We start from the raw sequence: 23,192 nt of genomic DNA on the forward strand, positions 1-23,192 counted from the left end.
ATTGCTGCAAAGGAACCACTACTAAAGGACACCAATAATAAGAAGAGACTTGCTTGGGCAGAGAAACACGAGCAATGGACATTAGACCAGTGTATATCTGTTCATTGGTCTGATGAGTCCAAATTTTAGATTTTTGGTTCCAACCACCGTGTCTTTGTGAGACGCAGAGTAGGTGAACAGATGATCTCTGCATGTGTGGTTCCCACGGTGAAGCATGGAGGAGGTGTGATGGTGTGGGTGTGCTTTGCTGGTGACACTGTCAGTGATTTATTTAGAATTCAAGGCACACTTAACCAGCATGATCTCCACAGAATTCTGTAGCGATATGCCATCCCATCTGTTTTGTGCTTAGTGGGACAATCATTTGTTTTTCAACAGGACAATGACCCAAAACGCACCTCCAGGCTGTGTAAGGGCTATTTGACCAAGAAGGAGAGTGATTGAGTACTGCATCAGATGACTTGGCCTCCACAATCACCCGACCTCAACCCAATTGAGATGGTTTGGGATGAGTTGGACTGCAGATTGAAGGAAAGGCAGCCAACAAGTGCTCAGCATATGTGGGAACTCCTTCAAGACTGTTGGAAAAGCATTCTTCATGAAGCTAGTTGAGAGAATGCCAAGAGTGTGCAAAGCTGTCATCAAGGCAAAGGGTGGCTACTTTGAAGAATCTAAAATCTGTTTTGATTTGTTTAAAAAGGATCCGCCCCTTTTTTTCCCTCCAATTTTTGCATAAATTACATACCCAAATCTTACTGCCTGTAGCTAAGGATCTGAAGCAAGGACATACATATTCTTGATACCATTTGAAAAGAAACACTTTGAAGTTTGTGGAAATGTTAAATTAATGTAGGAGAATTAGATCTGTCAAAAGATAATACAAAGAAATTATGTATCAAGACTGCCCATGTGTCTAATTGGTTTATTAATACATTTAAATTCATGACTGTATACTCTCCTCAAACAATAGCATGGTATTATTTCATTGCAATACCTACTGTAAATTGGACAGTGCAGTTAGATTAACAAGATTTTTTTATTTTACCCCTTTTTCTCCCCAATTGGTAGTGTCTAGTGTCTTATCGCTGCACCACCCGTACGGACTCGGGAGAGAGCTATGTGTCCTCCGAAACACAACCCAACCAAGCCGCACTGCTTCTTGAAACAACGCACATCCAACCCGGAAGCCAGCCGCACCAATGTGTCGGAGGAAACACCGTACACCTAGCGACCTGGTCAGCATGCACTGCGCCCGGCCCGCCACAGGAGTTGCTAGTGCGCGATGAGACAAGGATATCTCTGCCGGCCAAACCCTCCCTAACCCGGACGACGCTGGGCCAATTGTGCACTGCCCCAAGAGCCTCCCGGTCGAGGCAGAACCTGGACTCGAACCCAGAATCTCTGGTGGCACAGCTAGCACTGCGATGCAGTGCCTTAGAGCACTGCGCCACCCGGGAGGTAGATTAACAAGAATGTAAGCTGTCTGCCAATATCAGATATGTCTATGTCCTGGGAAATTTCTTGTTACTTACAACCTCATGCTAATCACATTAGCCTACGTTCGCTCAACCGTCCCGTGGGGAACCTACCGATCCCATAGAACAGGGGTGGGCAACTCCAGTCTTCGAGGGCCTGATTGGTGTCACACTTTTTCTCCATCCCTAGCAAACACAGCTCATTAATCAAATTGCATTATAAACTGAAGATCATGATTAGGTGTGTGGAGTCAGGTGTGTTAGCTGGGGCAAAATCAGTGACATCAATTAGGCCCTGGAGGACTGGAATGCCCACCGGTGCTGTAGAGGTTTTAACACTTTTTTGGTTACTACATGATTCCACATGTCATTTCATAGTTTTGATCTCTTCACTACTATTCTACAATGTAGAAAATAGTAAAACTAAAGAAAAACCCTTGAATGAGTAGGTGTGTCCAAAGTTTTGACTGGTACTGTATATACATATACAGTTGAAGTCGGAAGTTTACATACACCTTAGCCAAATACATTTAAACTCAGTTTTTCACAATTCCTGACATTTAATCCAAGTAGAAATTCCCTGTCTTAGGTCAGTTAGGATCACCACTTTATTTTAAGAATGTGAAATGTGAGAATAACAGTAGAGAATTATTTATTTCAGCTTTTATTTCTTTCATCACATTCCCAGTGGGTCAGAAGTTTACATACACTCAATTAGTATTTGGTAGCATTGCCTTTAAATTGTTTAACTTGGGTCAAATGTTTCGGGTAGCCTTCCACAAGCGTCCCACAATAAGTTGGGTGAATTTTGGCCCATTCCTCCTGACAGAGCTGGTGTAACTGAGTCAGGGTTGTAGGACTCCATCGCACGCACTTTTTCAGTTCTGCCCACAAATGTTCTATAGGATTGAGGTCAGGGCTTTGTGATGGCCACTTCAATACCTTGACTTTGTTGTCCTTAAGCCATTTTGTCACAACTTTGGAAGTATGCTTGGGTCAATGTCCATTTGGAAGACACATTTGCGACCATGCTTTAACTTCCTGACTAATGTCTTGAGATGTTGCTTCAATACATCCACATAATTTTCCTTCCTCATGATGCCATCTATTTTGTGAAGTGCACCAGTCCCTCCTGCAGCAAAGCATCCCCACAACATGATGCTGCCACCCCCGTGCTTCACGGTTGGGATGGTGTTCTTCGGCTTGCAAGCCTCCCCCTTTTTCCTCCAAACATAACAATGGTCATTATGGGCAAACAGTTCTATTTTTGTTTCATCAGACCAGAGGACATTTCTCCAAAAAGTACTATCTTTGTCCCCATGTACAGTTGCAAACCATAGTCTGGCTTTTTTATGCCGGTTTTGGAGCAGTGGCTTCTTCCTTGCTGAGCGGCCTTTCAGGTTATGTCGATATAGGTGTCATTTTACTGTGGCTATAGAGACTTTTGTGCCTATTTCCTCCAGCATCTTCCCCAGGTCCTTTGCTGTTGTTCTGAGATTGATTTGCACTTCTCGCACCAAAATACGTTCATCTCTAGGAGACAGAACGTGTCTCCTTCCTGAGCGGTATGATGGCTGCGTGGTCCCATGTTGTTTATACTTGCGTACTATTGTTTGTACACATGAACGTGGTACCTTCAGGCGTTTGGAAATTGCTCCCAAGGATGAACCAGACTTGTGGAGGTCTCCAAAAAAAATTCTGAGGTCTTGGCTGATTTCTTTAGATTTTCCCATGATGTCAAGCAAAGAGGCACTGAGTTTGAAGCTAGGCCTTGAAATACATCCACAGGTACAATTCCAATTGACTTAAATGATGTCAATTAGCCTATCAGAAGCATCTAAAGCCATGACATAATTTTCTGGGATTTTCCAAGCTGTTTAGAGGCACAGTCAATTTAGTGTATGTAAACTTCTGACCCACTGGAATTGTGATACAGTGAATTATAAGTGAAATAATCTGTCTGTAAACAATTGTTGGAAAAATTACTTGTGTCATGCAAAGCAGATGTCCTAACCGACTTGCCAAAATTTGTGGAGTGGTTGAAAAATGTGTTTTATTGACTTCAATCTAAGTGCATGTAAACTTCCAACTTCAACTGTACATACATATATATTTATACACACACAGTACCAGTCAAAAGTTGACACACCTACTCATTACAAGGTTTTTATTTATTTGTACTATTTTCTAGTTGTATAGATTCTGTTGTATCATATTGTTATGATAGTAAAAAGATAGTACTGTAAGATATCATATTTTATATTGCACATGAAATCAAACTCCTGTTCTGCAATTGTAAATGTTTTTTAATCTTTCCTCGCTTGGCAGATATTCATGAGGTGTGTGTGTGCATGTGTCCATCAGTGGACCATGTCAGTCTGTCCTTGCCTTGCCAAACGCGTCCTGTTGCGACCACGACAGGTGCTCATGAATATGAACCAGCCAGCCAACCTTTTAAGGCAGTGGTGTATTAATCATACCCAAATGCCTACTATAATAATGATGGGCCCAATGGTCACCTTCACCTGAATATTCATGACAAATGTCATCATATCCTTTCATTCTAAAATAGAGAATATACTGATGCCTAATGTTTTGGTGTGGTCTTTGTGGTTTCTCTTCAGGGGCTGTGCTGTATTCATGCCCATTCTGTCATATTCTCCAAACTGACAGCAGGCGAGTGTGATTTCCATTGTGACAGTCAGGCAGAGACGAGACGAGACAGAGACAGAGACAGAGACAGAGACAGAGAGAGAACCATTAGTCTCCTTGTATTAGTGAGGGTTAGTGATGGAAGCTGTCACAGTTGTTATAGAGAATGGTTGTTCTCTGCAGCCAAACACAATAATATCATACTGGTGTCATTTACCAGCTGCGTGACAACTATGAGCGTGGCACACAAGGCTATTATGATAATGTAGCAATTTTCATACATACTGCGTGCAATTTGCACTTTGGGAATTCAGAAACCATGTGTCAATCCACTCACTTTTGGCAAGAAGCTTTCAGATTTGTAGGCTTATATAGGGGTGCTTGTACATGCATTCAGCTATTATGATCCATAAAGCCTCACCATCTCCAAATGTCCATTCCATACCTGATTAGAGTTTCCCAGAATATACACTACATGACCATTCGTATGCGGACACCATGCTCGTTGTTACATCTCATTCCAGAATCATGGGCATTAATATGGAGTTTGGCCGCCCTTTGCTGCTATAACAGCCTCCAATCTTCTGAGAAGGCTTTCCACTAGATGTTGGAACATTGCTGCGGGGAATTTCTTCCATTCAGCCACAAGAGCATTAGGTAGGTCGGGCACTGATGTTTGGGCGATTAGGCCTGGCTCATAGTCAGCGTTCCAATTCATCCCAAAGGTGTTCGATGGGGTTGAGGTCAGGGATCTGTGCAGGCCAGTCAAGTTCTTCCACACCGATCTCAACAAAACATTTCTGTATGGACATTCTAGATGATTCTGTGCTTCCAACTTTGTGGCAACATTTTTGGGAAGGCCCTTTCCTGTTTCAGCATGACAATGCCACTGTGCACAAAGCGATTTGTGCACAGTGGCATTGTCATGCTGAAACAGGAAAGAGCCTTACCAAAAATGTTGCCACAAAGTTGGAAGCACAGAATCATCTAGAATGTCATTGTATGCTGTAGCGTTAAGATTTCCCTTCACTGGAACTAAGACACCCAGCCCAAACCATGAAAAACAGACCCAGACCATTGTTCCGCCTCCACCAAACTGTACAGTTGGCACTATGCATTGGGGCAGGTAGCGTTCTCCTGGCATCCTCCAAACCCAGATTCGTCCGTCGGACTGCCAGATTAGTGAAGTGTGATTCATCATGCCAGTGAACGTGTTTCCACTGCTCCAGAGTCAAATGTCATCAAGCTTTACACCCCTCCAGCCGACACTTGGCATTGCGCATTCTAATCTATAGGCTTGTGTGCGGCTGTTCGGCCATGGAAACCCATCTCATGATGCTCCTGACGAACAGTTCTCTTGTAATGACGTTGCTTCCAGAGGCAGTTTGGAACTCAATTGTGAGTGTTGCAACCTAGGACAGACGATTTTTACACACTAGTCGCTTCAGCACTCGGCGGTCCCGTTCTGTGAGCCGGTGTGGCCTACCACTTTGCGGCTGAGCCGTTCTTGCTCCTAGACGTTTCCACTTCACAATAACAGCACTTACAGTTGACCAGGGCAGTTCTAGCTAGGCAGAATGAATGACGAATTGACTGAACTGACTTTTTGGAAAGGTGGCATCCTATGATGGTGCCACATTGGAAGTCACTGAGCTCTTCAGTAAGGCTATTCTAGTGCCATTGTTTGTCTATGAAGATTGTGTGGCTGAGTGCTCGATTTTATACACTGTCAGCAACGGGTGTGGCTGAAATAGCCGAATCCACTAATTTGAAGGGGTATCCACATATTTTTGTATATATAGTGTTTATATAAATAACACTCACATCTCCATTCCCAATGTCTCCTCTCAGTCCTTGTAGCTGGGACACATCAGGGTGGTATTACTCATCCACTCCAGCTCTGAGAAAATTACACTTTCAGGCTCTACCAGAAGACTGTAGCCTACTTGCGTCATACTGCATCATGCTGTATTTACACCCGATGGGTAAAATAAATACATTCAGCTTGCAGCCTAGTTGCTGGACTGGTTTGGGGCTGTTCCTTTAACTGTTCATCCCCCACTCACCTCCTCACAACCTGCTTGGTTTTAATCACCCTGAGAGATTCCGCACTGACATAACAATTGTTTCACTCACCTTCTCACAAATGAAGAAGGACATGTTGGGAGAGAAACGCGAGAGAAGGAAAGAGTGAGGGGAACAAGACGTCACATGACACGCTTGGCTTTAACTCGTCCCTGTCCAATGACATCTCTTAACCAACCCCGAGCGAACAGGGAGCCCGTCCAACGTTCTCCCTCTCTTGGTAACTAATCTATCCACAACACACAACCCGAGGCAGGGAGGAAGCTGTATAGCCTACGACCTGGAGAGAAAGAGATAGCGCTACCGGAGAGGAGACGGATCTCTGAACCTTCTATCAATTTTCTCTCTCCCCACCCCACTCTTCGGGTCTGGATCGATATTCCCGTCGGGGGATCGGTTGGAGTTGAAGGCACTCAAAACCGAGACTTGTCGACCTTTCCTGGATATAAGAACGTGCGCGGGGCGCGAGGACGAGCCGGCGGTGAACCAGTGTACTCTTGTCTACCCTCTCTCGGCCCGCGCTCTACCCGATAAATCCACTTGTTACAGCGCGCTTTAAGAACCCACTTGGACCAACCAGACGAGATAAATTGCGTGCTTATAAGGATGGTCTTATGAAACTTTACCAACTAGGTTATTCCAAGTAGCACCATTTAGCGACATTACGGGTAACTTACAGTCCAGATAGGCTAGGTGTTTACGGTAAGAAATCTCAACGAAGAAATCCGAGTATTCAAATCGCTAGTTCCGTCCTCATGATCTCAACATTTTACAGCCGGAGAAGCTCCTGGCGGTTTACGTCACTGGTAACGAGTCTAGACAAACTCTGGTGATTTTTAGTGACTTCGACATACAAGGATATACGAATTCAGTTCTGCGGCTAAATTAGTGACTCACGGACATATGGTCTGTAGGCGCAGGTGATTTAGTGCCAAAACAACACCGCTTCTCCAGAGCGCGTTCTCCCAGGGAGAGATTGGATAGAGCGGTCAGAGTCTGAGGAATGCGGGCACTGTTTCCCTGGATCTCCACCTCACCTGCGGAGACTCTCCGCTGCACACACCAAAGTAAGTAGCGGACTCGTACGGGGTATTATTGACTCAACACTCACTTTTATCTTTGCCTTCTTGACACACTCCATTTCTTCCTTGTGCGTCATTGTCTTTTACACGGGTCTGTAGCTAAATTGCGTTGTTCTCATGGTCGTTTGCGAACCGTTCACATAGTCTACATTTGCATGATTGAACGTTATGGTAGCCTATCGTTACATTGGTCTGTGATTTAAAATCTGGTATTTTACTCCCCTTCCCAGTTGAACGTTGACCGGGTGACGCAAGCGGTCATGTTGAGGCAAATCCTGCTGAATTCCACCAACGCACCGGACTTCGACTTAGGTCTGGCCCATCAGACGCACGCGTCTGGGTCCGTGAACGCATCTAACGGCTCGGTGAGCATGGCGGGCCTTCTCAGGCCCACGGATAACAGGGGTGGACTGCGGGAGGGCGGAGAGCTGAACAAACCAGACCTGGCAACCTACGTGGTGATCTGTCTGGTTCTGTTTCTGCTCGTGCTGCTCATCGTCTTCTTCATCAACTGTCAGCTGAGGACCTCCTTTTTCGCCTCCATGCCCTATGATAGGTCTCTCAGAGAGGCCCGGACATCCTACAAGTAGAACCCGTTACCCCATCGGGTGGTAACGTTTGTACCAGGACTGGGTAACTTGTGTTATCGAATGTAGTCATGGAGGAATTTACGATTTTTGCCAACTGCATGGTCCAAACGCTGTGCGTAACCAACCGTTAAGTGTTCATTTGGCACAATGAGATAGAGGCCTATTACGCACCATGTTTCAAACTGGACTAATGTCATTATGTGCATATAAATGTTTATGTTTGTTTGTATATACAACATTTTGTATAACTGCGCTGTAATGAATTTGCGCTCTTATGTAGGCCTGTTGTGTAATTCTGCTGCTTAAAGTTTCATTCCTTGTCCTGTGTAAAACCATGATTAAATCTATATGATAAATATATGAACAACATATGGTGATGATGATAATGTGATGGGATGAAACGGATTGATAGTTGAATGTCCCAGAGACAATGCGAGGTTTCATGACTGCAATTCTTGCTGATCACGTGCTTTCTTTGAGTTTTTTGTAATTTAGCCTTCACTCACACACGAGCGTAATTTCCCGCGGAATGAATGGCTTAACGCTGATATAAATCGCCCAAGCCAAATTGGTTATCTTTTGGTTTTACACCGAGGTAAAATGTGTTTTATATTGGATATTTGGTTTTCCAAGCATACCATGACTGACAATTGGACATTTTGAATCAGGGGAGACCTTTTTTTGGTCTGGAATTTGTGAGAGAAGAGAAATAGATTCGGATTTCAATCTTCAATAGCTCTTATTCAAAGCAGTGCCATGAACATGAGATATTCTGAATCGACACCTTTATTATTTTTTAAATTATTATTCTGATTTCAATAGCTCATAAACTAAACCTACCACCACTATGGAAATGATATATTCTCAATCAGGGGAGGATGGAGAACAATCCACACCTTAACATTTGTCAATTTCTGAGAAAATTCATATCTTATTTAATAGCCCTTAAGCCAAACCTTCCATCACTATAAAAATGATACACTGAGTATACCAAACATTAGGAACTCCTTCCTAGTATTGAGTTGCACCCCCCTTTTGCCCTCAGAACAGCCTCAATTCGTAGGGGAATGGACTCTACGAGGTGTCGAAAGCGTTCAACCGGGATACACTCGGGGAAAATGTTTAGCGTAAAAAATACAGCAGCGTTGCAGTTCTTGACAGACAAACTGGTGCGCCTGACACCTACTACCATACCCCGTTCAAAGGAACTTAAATATGTTGTCCTGCCCATTTCACCCTCTGAATGGCACACATACACAATCCATGTCTCAATTGTCTCAATGCTTAAAAAGCCTTATTTAACTTGTCTCCTCCCCTTCATATACACTGATTGAAGTGGATTTAACAAGTGACATCAATAAGGGATCATAGCTTTCAACTGGATTCACCTTGATCAGTCTATGTCATGGAAGGAGCAGGTTTTCTTAATGTTTTGTACACTCAGTGTATAGTCCGAGTTAGGATGGAGAACAATCAACACCTTTTATTTTTTCCATAAAAAATTATTACACCATTGATTATTCTATAGCTCTTAAACCAAGCCTTCCATCAGCTATTGAAGATTGAAATCCGAATAAAAAACATAAAATAAAACATTCAACATTCAACAAAGGTGTGGATTGTTCTCATCCTCCCCCGAGACTGTTATTCGTTAATTAACCACTAAGGGGTAGCCTAACGCTGGTGATTAGTCTTTCTCCTTGAAATCTAAGTAAAATTGGAACATAATTATAACCTGAATCAAATCAGCAAGTTTATAAGGAGACATGTATTTACCATCTCACAGTGAAATTAATTGGTAGATTTGTTCTGTGGTTGTGTCTAGTTGTGTTCTAAAGGGATCTTGTCTACATTTCAATTTTTCCCTTTTTATTAATCAAGAGGTTATTCATTTGTTTTGCATCATTCTACTACACATGTGATTGTGGTGCACATTTATCAAATTTACAAGAATGACTTAAGGCCCTTCGACCCATCCATCTGTCATATCTCTCAGGTAATAGTTCTAGTGCGCATGGTCCTCCCCCACCCGTTCCAACTTGTTATGGCAGGAAGAAGCCTACCGTGGAAGGGTTTGAACGTTGTCACTCGGGAAAGTTAACTTGTTCCAGTAATGGAAAAGAATTTGAGATGACTGTAATAATGGAGTCAACAGCGATATAACAAAGAACAACTTGTCTTATAGAAAAAAACTTGTGGAAGTAGGAAGAACCGTATCTTTTTTTTTGTACCGAGTTTTAGCCTAGCTAGCTAGCATTACATTAGCCATCAGTCACTACCGCACAGACACTCAGGGAGGCACGCAATGGTTTTTGAGGGGGGATTACGGACGACTCTCCTTGCAACGAAAATTGCACAACATTTGTTGTAATGGTAAAGTTTTGTATGTTCCAACAACAAAGAGTCGTCAAGAGTAGCTACAATACGTTTTATTTCCACTGTTTGGGGGTACTTTGAATTTCCCTCCTTTTTCAATCCCAGGCGGATGAAAAGGGGTTTGGGGTTGTCTAGCACCAGTTAACTAGCCATTTGCTAATAGTTGTAGTCAGTTCTCAAGGGTACTTAGCTATACATTTTTTTTTTCGTCGGAAAGGACAACTTTTGATAACTTTGTATCGAGGCAAAATCGGGATATCACCGGGTGTGTTTGTGGATTTATTTTTGTTCTCCCTTTGAGGAAATTATCTCTACACAATGGATCCTAATTCAGGGAATTCTGCCTCTGCTCCCAAAAGCAAGAAGGACAAGAAAGAAAAGAAAAACTATGAAGATGGAGACGGCAAAAAGAAATTTGTACGTATTCATTAAATATTTCACTGATTGTGAGTTAACTAATAATGCACTCCTGAGTTCAATGTTACTTGGGAACTCTGAGTTGCTACTTTCTGGTAGAACAAGTGGCAGAAGTTGTCTGAACGTTACCACTTAGATATCTACCTAACAAACCTGTTTGTTTATTTCATTTGCAGCCAGTTATTTTACAACATTCAGTGTGTTTTCGGACTACTATGAAATCTGCAAGGCCAATGTCAATCGTGTTAACGTTACGTGTTTTGTGAAAAAATGAGGAAGTAACTAACTAGCTATCCTCATGTTAAAACTCTGAAGTGTTGCAACGAGTTTGACAATGTAGCAAACGGCTTGACTCGCGGTTTGGCAACAGTAACTGTAGCAAATTAGCTAGCTAGTGTTTGTTTTGGAGATGGTTCGGGTTTTCCACAGGTTGCTGTCTCCGGATTGAACCTGGGTAAAGTTATCGTTTGAAGTACAGTACACATGTAATAAATGCCTTTCTCCACTTTCCCACGTAGGCAAAAATTTGCATGGTCTCCCTTGCGGGCTAGTATTCAGAAATGAAATTTACACATCAATGACAAAATAAACTAATATGAATGGGAAATGGATTTAAATAATATGCTACTTTGCATCGTAGAGTAAAACACTGACATGTGGCACATCACACTGATTTGAAGTAGTCGCGTGGATGACGATAATGACGTCATAGCCATTTAGTACCCATGGCAAGAATGGGGGATTCAGTGTGATATCTAGAAGAGAGAGCACGGGGAGTCACCCGTAATTGCGTGTCATCGTGGAGGGTAACGTGTCATTTAACCCCTGGCTAGTCTAGCAACAGTTGGAAACTGATATTCCACAGACAAATGGTAACCATAGAGGCCCAAATACACACCTGGTCAACGAGCACAGCTCCCCACCCTATCACATGCTTTTGTAAGATCCCAACCCCCCTCCCCCCTCTCTCGAAAGCCCTTCAGTCTCCCCGTTCTGAAGGTGCCAGTGACAGATGTTCTCTGCCCAGGCGTCCTGCCATGCTCGCTAGAGCAGATGTTTGCAACTTGAATGATTTGGCCAGGTTCCATGTGTAGGCTATGTGATCTGGTTTGCATTATCTTGATATAGGCCTAGGCTATATCACCATTGGCGATTAGTGTTTTCCACTAGCGTCAGCTATAGAGCTGGTTAGACGCTACCCTTTCAGCCAGGTACTTTTCCCACTTAAATTAACTAGGCTACTTTTTTAAATATATTTTTTCTTACAATTCTCAAGTCAGAAAAAAAGTCTGCCGAGCACTCTCCCGCTAGATGCATATTCTAGCGATCTATTGATAGGATGGTCGCCTGTTAGTCACAAAGTGAGCAATGACAAGGAAAAACTGCTGGTTTGACAGTCTGCTGTCTGTCCCGCCTCCCGGTGTGTGTTGTACTCTGTGGTTGCAGTCACATTTTAAATATATAGGTCCAGGGCTTGACATTATCTTTTCTAGCCACTTGGGCAAGTGGGACAGAGTTTGTTTTTTTACTTGTCACTTGTCCCCCAAAAATAAATGGTCTGTAACACCATGGGCAAAAAAGGTGACTGAATGCAAGGAACTACTTCACAAAATACATATTATTATTACTGGTGTTGACAATGGAAGGCTGCTGGTCTCTGATCCCATGTAGTATATCTCCTGCTGTGTGGGCCTTGAGCAAGGCACTTAACCCCCCACAAAGTAAAATACTGCACCGATAGGCTACAGTCTGTCAACCCTCCCCCCATCTGGAGAGCTACTTGGTGTGCAGGCTTTTGATCCAACCCTGCTCAAACACACCAGTCAGCCTCTTTTTTTTTCTTCTTTTTTTTTTTATACAATGTGAGGTTTTCTGGCAGGGCTGAGGACTGTTATCTATTTAGTCTGTTGTATGCTATATCAATATTTTACCTTCTGCGCAATGTCTCTAGCTCTCTTTCCTCTGGCAACAGCACACACCATGACTTTTCCAGGATTTTCATTGCTGACCAAAAATGAGCTATAACTGGGCAAATAGAGTGCATTTGGAAATTATTCAGACCCCTTGACTTTTTCCACATTTTGTTACGTTAGTGTTATTCTGAAATGGATGCCTCAATCTACACAATACTCAATGACAAAGAAACCGTTAAAAAAAAAAAACATTTTGAAAATGTTATATATATATATATATATATATATATATATAAAATCACATTTTACATATCTATTCAGACCCTTTACTCAGTACTTTTGAAGCTCCTTTGGCAGTGATTTCAGTTCGTCTTCTTGGCTATGACGCTACAAGCTTGGCACACCTGTATTTGGGGTCTTTCTCCCATTCTTCTCTGCAGATCCTCTTAAAAGCTCTGTCAGGTTGGATGGGGAGCGTCGCTGCACAGCTATTTTCAGGTCTCTCCAGAGATGTTCGAGCGGGTTCAAGTCCGGGTTCTGGCTTGGCCACTCAAGGACATTCAGAGACTTGTCCCGAAGCCACTTTTGGTTGTGTTGGCTGTGTGCTTAGGGTAGTTGTCCTGTTTGAAGGTGAACCTTTGCCCCAGTCTGAGGTCGTGAGTGCTCTGGAGCAGGTTTTGATCAAGGATCTCTCTGTACTTTGTTTCGTTCATCTTTCTCTCAATCCTGACTAGTTTCCCAGTCCCTGCCTCTAAAAAACATCCCACAGCATGATGCTGCCACCACCATGCTTCATTGTAGGGATGGTGCCACGTTTCCTCCAAATGTGACGCTTGGCATTCAGGCCAAAGAGTTCAATCTTGGTTTCATCAGACCAGAGAATCTTGTTTCTCGTGGTCTGAGAGTCCTTTAGGTGCCATTTGGCAAACTCCAAACGGGCTGTCGTACCTTTTATTGAGGAATGGCTTCCATCTGGCCACTCTACCGTAAAGGCCTGATTGGTGGAGTGCTGCAGAGATGGTTGTTTTTCTGCAAGGTTCTCATCTCCACAGAGGAACCCACGCCCACCTACGTTTTATTTATTTTTTCCACCCCAGTAGCCGGACGCCGCTCTGGTCTGGTAGTAGTTTTGCCGGCTCTCAACAGCCGACTGGCTGGTGCTAGGCAGGGTTCCATACCCGAAGGGGTTTCCCCCTTCCCTGGAGAACGGAGCTGATCTCGACCCAGCAAACCAGCCATGGAGGTACGTCACTCGCCGTGGAAGTCAAAGAAAGCGTCCTCTGGCAACATGGGTCTCCATGGAGATGTTGAGCCTGGAACTGACACAGTCCAGAAACAGCTTTGCCACCCTGGATCCAGAGGTACCTGCGTCTTCGTCCTCGGCTCTGTCTCCCTCTCCGGTGGCTTCTACCTCGTGTTCAAATCCTCAGAGCTCCCTGAGAGACCGGCCCATTCAACATCATCAGCTGTCATCGTAGGCAGCTCTATGGTGAGAAACATCTCAGCCCCCAAGGTTAAAACCCTGTGCTACCCAGGAGCACGAGTACAGGACATAACAAGGCTGCTTCCGACTGTTCTACCACAGATGCCAGGAGCTGACACTGTCGTAGTCCATGTGGGGTCAAATGATATCAGGAGGGCTAGCTCGGAACATTTAAAAATGGATTTTAAAGAACTGATTTTAGCATTAAGACTCCAAAAAATGGCCAATAATTTCAGGTCCAGTACCATCGTTGGGCCGTGGGTGTGAAAGATTCAGCAGACTGCTGGCATTACACATTTGGCTAAAAGATTACTGTAGCTCTGCTGGAGTCACTTTTATTGGTAACTTTGACACCTTCTGGAAACAGAAGATACTCGACAGGAATGACGGAGTCCATCCAAATCATCTTGGCTCCTGGACCCTGTCCACGCATTTCAAGGCTGCGTTGAAACAATGACTGGTAAATGATCCAAGACCAGCTCAGTTAATCCCTACCATTGTGACAATTCGTTGTCATAATGCTGCATCAAATCTACATGATCTTAGGGGTATTGGCAAACACAATGTAAGTCATTTGGTTTATGTACCCCTAATTGCACCGAATACATCTGTTTACCCTACAGCTATTGTAAGCAGTAATCATGAGCCTATAAACCAGAGTTACACTGTTAGCACTGAGGCGGTGTGCAATAGTAGGAAGACCACTTTATGCAGCTCACCCTGCACTATCAGCTCCAATGTAAATAACATGAGTAAGTCTACCTCTGATAAGCTTCCCAGTAAAGCATTAAAAACAATCAAGCAACCCAGAAAAGTGCCAAAGATAGGCTACATATGTTAATATGGGCTAAGAATCAAGGTCCATGAAGTCAATAACTTGCTTGTAACAGATAACATTCATATTCTGACTTTCTCTGAAACTCACTTAGATAATTCCTTTGATGACAGTGGTATTACTACATGGTTATAACATCTACCGAAAAGACAGAAATGCCAACATAGGCGGTGTTGCGGTCTATATTCAGAACCACATTCCTGTAAAGCTTAGAGATGATCAAATGTTAAATACTGTTGAAGTAATATGGCTACAGGTTCATCTGCCTCACCTAAAGCCCATTATTGTGGGAAGCTGCTATAGACCACCAAGTGCTAACAGTCAGTATCTGGATAATGTGTGAAATGCTCGATAATATATGTGATATCAACAGAGAAGTATGTTTTCTGGGTGTTTTTTAAATATTGGCTGGCTATCATCAAGCTGCCCACTCAGGAAAAAACTTCAAACTGTAACTTGTGGCTGCAACCTGGATCAGGTTGTCAGTCAACCTACCAAGGTAGTTACAAACAGCACAGGAATTAAATCATCAACATGTATTGGTCACATCTTTACTAATTTTGCAGATATTTGCTTTAAAGCAGTATCCAAATCCATAGGATGTAGTGATCACAATATAATAACCATATTTAGGAAAACCAAAGTTCCAAAGGCTGGGCCTAATATAATGTATAAGAGGTCATACAATACGTTTTTTAGTGATTCGTATGTTGATGATGTAAATAATATTTGCTGGTCTGTGGTGTGTAATGAGGAGCAACCAGACGCTGCACTTGACGCATTTATGAAACTACTTATTCCAGTTACTAATAAGCATGCAACTATTTAAGAAAATTATTGTGAAAACTTAAATCCCCTTGGATTGATGAGGAATTTAAAAATTGCATGGTTGAGAGGGATGAGGCAAAAGGTATGGCAATTAAGTCTGTCAGCCCAACTGATTGGCAAACATACTGCAAATGAAGAAATCATGTGACTAAACTAAAGAAAAATAAACTACGCTATCAAGCAAAGATACATTATATAAATAATGATAGTAAAAAGCTTTGGGGTACCTTAAATTTAGTCAGATGGCTCATCCATCAAAGTCCACTGATATTGCAAACTACTTTAATGACATTTTCATTGGCAAGATAGGCAAAGTTAGGGATGACATGCCAGCAACAAATGCTGACACTACACATCCAAGTATATCGGACCAAATTATGAAAGAAAATAATTTGAATTCCGTAAAGTCAGTGTGGAAGAGGTGTAAAAAGGATTTTTGTCTATCAACATTGACAAGCCACCGGTGTCTGACAATCTGGATGGACAATTACTGAGGATAATAGCAGATGATATTGCCACTCCTATTTGCCACATTTTCAATTTAAGCCTACTAGAGAATGTGTGCCCTCAGGCCTGGAGGGAAGCTAAAGTCATTCCGTTACCCAAGAATAGTAAACCCCCCTTTTACTGGCTCAAATAGCCAACCAATCAGCCTGTTACCAACCCGTAGTAAACTCCTGGGAAAACTGGTGTTTGACCAGATACAATGCTATTTCACAGGAAACAAATTGACGACAGAATTTCAGCAGAATTTCAGCTTATAGGGAAGGACACTCAACAAGCACAGCAGTTACACAAATGACTGATGATTGGCTGAAAGAAATTGATAAAATGATTGTGAGGGATGTCTTGTTAGACTTTAGTGCAGCTTTTGACATTATCGGTCATAGTCTGCTGCTGGAAAAACGTATGTGTTATGGCTTTACACCCCCTGCTATAATGTGGATGAAGAGTTAGGCAAGTAACAGAACACAGAGGGTGTTATTTAATGGAAGCCTCTCAAATATAATCCATTTAGAATCAGAAATTCCCCAGGTAACTGTTTAGGCCCTTTGCTTTTTTCAATTTTGACTAACGACATGCCACTGACTTTGAGTAAAGCCAGAGTGTCTATGTATGCGGATGACTCAATGCTATACACGTCAGCTACTACAGCGACTGAAATGACTGCAACGCTCAACAAAGAGCTGCAGTTAGTTTCAGAGAGGGTGGCAAGGAATAAGTTAGACCTCAATATTTCTAAAACTAAAAGCATTGTATTTGGAACAAAACACGCACTAAACCTCAACTAAATCTGGTAATAAATAATGTGTATTTGAGCAAGTTGAGATGACAAAACTTCTTGGAGTAACCCTAGATTGTAAACTGTCATGGTCAAAACATATTGATGCAGTAGTAGCTAAGATGGGAAGAAGTCTGTCTATAATAAAGCGATGCTCTGCCTTCTCAACATCACTATCAACAAGGCAGGTCCTACAGGCCCCAGTTTTGTTTCACCTTGACTACTGTTCAGTCGTGTGGTCAGGTGCCACAAAAAAGGACTAAGCAAAATTGCAATTGGCTCAGAACAGGGCAGCACGGCTGACCCTTGGATGTACACAGAGAGCTAATATTAATAATATGCATGTCAATCTCTCCTTGCTGAATGAAAGTGGAGGAGAGATTGACTTCATCACTACTTTTATTTGTGAGAGGTATCGACATGTTGAATGCACCGAGCTGTCTGTCTAAACTATTGGCACACAGCTCGGACAACCATGCATACCCCACGAGGTCTCTTCACAGTCCCCAAGTCCAGAACAGACTCTGGGAGGCACACAGTACTACATAGAGCCATGACTGCATGGAACTCTATTCCACATCAAGTAACTCATGCAAGCAGTAAAATTCGATTGAAAAAACACATTATGGAACAGTGGAGACTTTGAAGCAACACAAACAATGGCACAGACATGTATATACACACACACACACACACACACACACACACACACACACACACACACACACACAGAGTCACGATAACATACACACTATACATACATGCACATGGATTTAGTACTGTAGAGATGTGGTAGTGGTGGAGTAGGGGCCTGAGGGCGCACACTGTGTTGTGAATGTATTGTAATGTTTTTAAAATTGTATAAACTGCCTTAATTTTGCAGAACCTCAGGAAGAGAAGCTGCTGCTTTGGCTGCAGCTAATGGGGATCCATAATAAATACAAATACAAAGGAACTCTGGAGCTCTGTCAGCGTGACCATCGGGTTCTTGGTTATCTCCCTGACCAAGACCCTTCTCCCCCGATTGCTCACTTTGGCTGGGCAACCAGCTCTAGGAAGAGTCTTGGTGGTTCCAAACTTCTTCCATTTAAGAATGATGGAGGCCACTGTGTTCTTGGCAACCTTCAATGCTGCAGACATGTTTTGGTACCCTTCCTCAGATCTGTGCCTCGACACAATCCTGTCTCGGACCTCTACAGACAATTTCTTTCGACCTCATGGCTTGGTTTTTGCTCTGGCATGCACTGTCAACTGTGGGACCTTTTTATATAGACAGGTGTGTGTGCCTTCTCCAATCAAGTTGTAGATACATGTCAAGGTTGATCAATGGAAACAGGATGCACCTGAGCTCAAATTCGAGTCTCATAGCAAAGGGTCTGAATGCTTATGTTATTTGTGTTTTTATTTTTTAACAAATTAGCTAAAATTTCGAAAAACCTGATTTCTCTTTATCGTTGTGTGGTATTTTGTGTAGATTGAGGAAAAAAAAGGTTTAATACATTTTAGAATAAGGCTTTAACGTAACAAAATGTTGAAAAAGGCAAGGGGTCTGAATACTTTCATATTGCACTGTAACTCCCTAAATAACTATGAATATCAACAAATATGCACACGCAGCTAATATCAATTTGATCTCAAAACGTGTCTCGCGACTGCATGATTGAAATACAGAGATTAGGAGGTAACTGTGTAACACATCGCATCCGGAGGACACTTTGATACAATTCTGATCGGAGTAGCCTAATTGTTTGATATAGAGATATAAAATCATCTATTTTTTACTTGCCCCGGACAAGTGTTAATGTCGAGCTCTGTAGGTCTAGTGATTTTAATTAAAGTGTTGACAATGGAGTAGTCCACTGCATCAAGTAGTCAACTGCTGCTTTCTGTGTAGCAAAGCCCATGATTAACACCCGCTTCATTCTTCAGTCATACTTGTGTTGCAGATAGCTGAGAAAATGCCTCTTAAAGAGGCTTCAAGCTTCCTTTTAAGTCAGCCAGACTCTTACAAGATTCTTTACAAATAAATCTGTGGGTCAGTTGTTAACTTCTACTTCCACACCATCCCGGATCCGGGAGCACCCCCCACAGTAAAAAAGCTGACTAGCATAGCCTAGCATAGCGTCACAAGTAAATACTAGCATCTAAATATCATTAAATCACAAGTCCAAGACACCAGATGAAAGATACAGATCTTGTGAATCCAGCCATCATTTCTGATTTTTAAAATGTTTTACAGGGAAGACACAATATGTAAATCTATTAGCTAACCACGATAGCAAAAGACACAACTTTTTTTCCCTGCATGGGTAGCTATCACAATTTCGACCAAATAAAGATATATATAGCCACTAACCAAGAAACAACTTCATAAGATGACAGTCTGATAACATATTTATTGTATAGCATATGTTTTTTTGGAAAAATGTGCATATTTCAGGTATAAATCACAGTTCTACATTGCAGCTGCAATCTGAAATAGTGCCGAAGCTGCCAGAATAATTACAGAGACCAACGTCAAATACCTAATTACTCATCTTAAAACATTTCTGAAAAATACACAGCGTACAGCAAATGAAAGCCCAACATCTTGTGAATCCAGCCAATATGTCAGATTTTTTAAGTGTTTTACAGCGAAAACACAATATAGCATTATATTAGCTTAGCACAATAGCCAGAAACACAAGCAATTTACCAGCAGCACAGGTTAGCGATCGTAACAATACAGCAAAAGATATATAATTTTTGACTAAACTTGATATACTTCGTCAGATGACAGTCCTGTAACATCATATTACACAATGCATATAGGTTTTGTTCGAAAATGTGCATATTTAGCAGCACAAATCGTGGTTATACAATGTGATCAGTGGCAACAGGTCATGCATTCTGGCCGGCGCCATCTTGGAAAGGCACCTAATCTAATCGATAAATAATCGTAAACTTGACTAAAAAATACAGGTTGGACAGCAAATGAAAGATGCATTAGTTATTAATGCAACCGCTGAGTTAGATTTTTAAAATTAACGTTACTAGACATACAGTGTGCGTTACAGCCAGACTAGTGCCGCAATAATGGCGGACAAATCCGTTTACATTTTTCCACATAAATACGGAATAACATCATAAATAGCTCTTACTTTTGGACGAGCTTCCATCAGAATCTTGGGCAAGGTGTCCTTTGTCCAAAAGAATCGTTGCTTGGTTGTAAAACGTCGTCTTCAACTTCGGAATTAGCAGCTAACAATAGCTATGTGGCCACAACATGCCCAAATCCTCAAAACGCAATACTAAGGAAATTCCGAAAATAGCAATATACTCGCATAAACTGATATAACTCGGTTTAAAATAACTTCGTTATGATGTTTCTAACACCTATATCGAATTAAATTACAGACGGATATATCTAAGGCCGATAACTGAGCGTTTCAAAATGCCATCCTGAGGTCTTGCTTTGCGTAATGACGAATGTCGAAAAGAGAGCTCCCTTCGTTCCTTGGCCTTTTATGTCTGAGAACTACGTAGAAACTCCATTCCACTTCTCATTGGTTACTGACATCCAGGGGAAGGCGGGTGCAGTTCATGTCGACCCATAGGATACATACAGAGCTTTAAACTGATCCGAGAACAGAGCCTCGTTTTCAGACCTTCGCAGTTCCTGTCATGGATTTCGCTGCAGAAAGAGTTCTGGTTCACCCACAGACATAATTCAAACGGTTTTAGAAACTAGAGATTGTTTTCTATCCAATAATAATAATAATATGCATATTGTACGAGCAAGAATTGAGTATGAGGCAGTTTAATTTGGAGACGGTATTTTCCAAAGTGGAAACAGCACCCCCTAGATTGAGAAAAGGTTATTAAACAAGTGTTTTATTTTTTTATAAATGACACTGAAATTCACAAAGTTGCGAACACTTGTTGAAAGTATTTCAATCATTTAACTGATATTGTTCTCGCTCTTCTCTTAACGTGTATGGACACAGAACTTAATTGAGCATCTGTTCTGTTTAGACCCATTCTTGCACTTGATTTGAAATGTAACCTTTTATTTTTTTGAAGATAATTTGGGCTGTTTACCTAATTTTTTTCGGTTAATAAAATCCATAATTTGTCATTCATATCTGAGGGAGAGAGATGCACACAGTGCAAGAAAAGGTCAACATTGGGCTATAATGAAGTACGGTGCATGCATACTGCAGTCTGCACAGTGTGTTTGTGTGAGAGCAAGTGAGTATCAGTGATTTGGCCTTGGCTGGAATGATCTGGGATTTGAACCCACCCCAACAGTATTTGTATTATGCAAAACAAACACACACACTAGGGATGGGGGTTTGAAATAATTTCACTATTCAAATAGTATCATTCATTTTTGTCAGATATTCGAAATACATGTGTTTTTGTATTTTTATTTTCTTGTGTACGTTTTAACCTGAGCACTGCTGCGCGAGGGAGAGGCTGGCTCTCTATTGCTGCAGTGGCCTGCGGAGGTTATATGGGGCAGTGTGTGTAGCGAGTAGACAGGGGGAGAGAGAGAGCGAGACCAAGGAAACTCGGCTACAGCCAGGACTAGCTAACTTGTAGCAGCCACAATGTTATCTTTCATGGAACTCGGCTACCAACCTTTTTCTTGGGGCGCACCGTGCATGTCATAACTACGTTGGAAAGTCTGTTTTATGAAATTAATCATTTGAAATGTCATGGTATGTCCCAGGGGTCGCATTAGAGTTCAGAAATCCGAATTTTCAAGACCCAGAACATCAATCAGAATTTTTAAACCATTTCACCTGTTTTTTTTTTTATATTGAAAGTTACGTGTTATTTTGCTTCAATAGAATGATCAGGGGTGTTTTACTTCACAGAAAATACATTAGTGCAACACATTCGGCTGAAAATAGCTTAATTTTCAGAAGTGCAATGCTAATTTGCTAGCAGCCACACAAGTAAATCGAGCGTACAATGAAAAAGCGTATTTCTAATGTTTTTGATAGGAATGTAGCCATCTACATTTTCCGACGTTTTCCTTGAAGTTAATCTTCCATTTACAGGAGAAAAGTAGCTGCATATCAGTCAGAGCTCTGTCTGCTTATAGAATGCCTGTTTGTGACTTCTCATCCGAGTGGAGAAGTGCAACTGAAGCACAAAATGAGTCTGATGCCGAGCAGAAATGACGGAAGCATTTTAGATCTATGTTTACAAGACGCGGCAAGATATTTCTTATGCGTTTTATAGTGTTACCCTGCATAAAAACCGCAGAATTCTGAGTTAACGTGAACCCTGTGTTACAATGTTACGTGGATATTTTTATTTACTTTAGAATAAGCCTTTTTTAGTGTGAAAATCGGGTTAAAATAGACCTATATTATGCTGTACTTTTTTCTCTCTCGCTAAAATGAATACTCGCACAAGTATTCGAATAACTGCGCACATCCCTCACACACACACACACAATGTGTGATGGCCTTTTGTTGTCATAGGATTTTTGAGGTCAGAGTTCAGAGAGATGTGATGATGAAGCTCTGTTGGGTGGATCCACCATATCAGGTCTCCCTTATCTGTTAAGTAATTGCTCCCAATGATCGTTCTACCTGCGTTTCATTCTCAGACATGATGGCGTTGGTGACAATGATGACACAACAAGCTTTGTCCCGACACTATCTTGGATGGGTAGTGTTTTGCATTGTGACCCCATATCAAGCTTACGTGATAACACTGTCCGATTTGGGCAATGACGTCAACCCTCCAACTGCTGATCTAAGCCCTCAATTCGACTTCTTTTGCTTATTATTGCTGTTCTTCACAGTCAGTCACTCCGAGCAGGCAGCGTTATTTTTGAGTAGAGACCAGGTTATAGAGATTTGTTTTAGTGCAGTTGAAAAGAGACTGGGGTATTGCTCTCCTTTAGCATGCGGCAATTAGCTTAAGGACGATGCTATCATGCTGCCTCGGTTCCTAGAGCTTTTCTCCACACCGCTCTGCACTTTGCTGTGCTGTGTGGTCTCTCAGGGGACAGCCTTGGGCACAGAGGTCATTAGATCAACCCTGCCTAGACACTCCTCAAGCAGAAATAACCTTTTCCAGCATGCACCACTGCCTTCCACCTGCTGCCCACCCCACCAGACGGATGCCACTGATTAGACTGATGAACCCTCTGACAGTAATCCTACACACACA

At 42.1% G+C, this 23,192-nt stretch overlaps 2 protein-coding genes across 5 annotated transcripts in view; both read left to right on the forward strand.

Annotated features, from left to right (window-relative positions):
- The first annotated feature begins 7,147 nt into the window (after positions 1 to 7,147).
- LOC139574166 (small integral membrane protein 32-like) lies at positions 7,148 to 8,253 on the forward strand. The gene is made up of 2 exons (XM_071398404.1): positions 7,148 to 7,279; positions 7,525 to 8,253. The coding sequence occupies exon 2, from the start codon at positions 7,555 to 7,557 to the stop codon at positions 7,882 to 7,884; it is 330 nt and encodes a 109-aa protein (XP_071254505.1). The 5' UTR covers positions 7,148 to 7,279; positions 7,525 to 7,554; the 3' UTR covers positions 7,885 to 8,253.
- A 1,611-nt stretch (positions 8,254 to 9,864) lies between these two features.
- The window catches only part of LOC139574167 (protein diaphanous homolog 1-like), a 130,977-nt gene continuing 117,649 nt past the window's right edge, over positions 9,865 to 23,192 (forward strand). For all 4 annotated transcript variants that reach the window (XM_071398405.1, XM_071398407.1, XM_071398408.1 and 1 more), the window contains exon 1: positions 9,865 to 10,677. In XM_071398405.1, coding sequence (XP_071254506.1) covers positions 10,579 to 10,677 — 99 coding nt within the window. In that variant the 5' untranslated portion in view covers positions 9,865 to 10,578. The remainder of the gene's footprint in view (positions 10,678 to 23,192) is intronic.

The sequence above is a fragment of the Salvelinus alpinus genome, chromosome 4, assembly GCF_045679555.1.
Source record: "Salvelinus alpinus chromosome 4, SLU_Salpinus.1, whole genome shotgun sequence".
NCBI classification, from domain to species: Eukaryota; Metazoa; Chordata; class Actinopteri; order Salmoniformes; family Salmonidae; genus Salvelinus; species Salvelinus alpinus.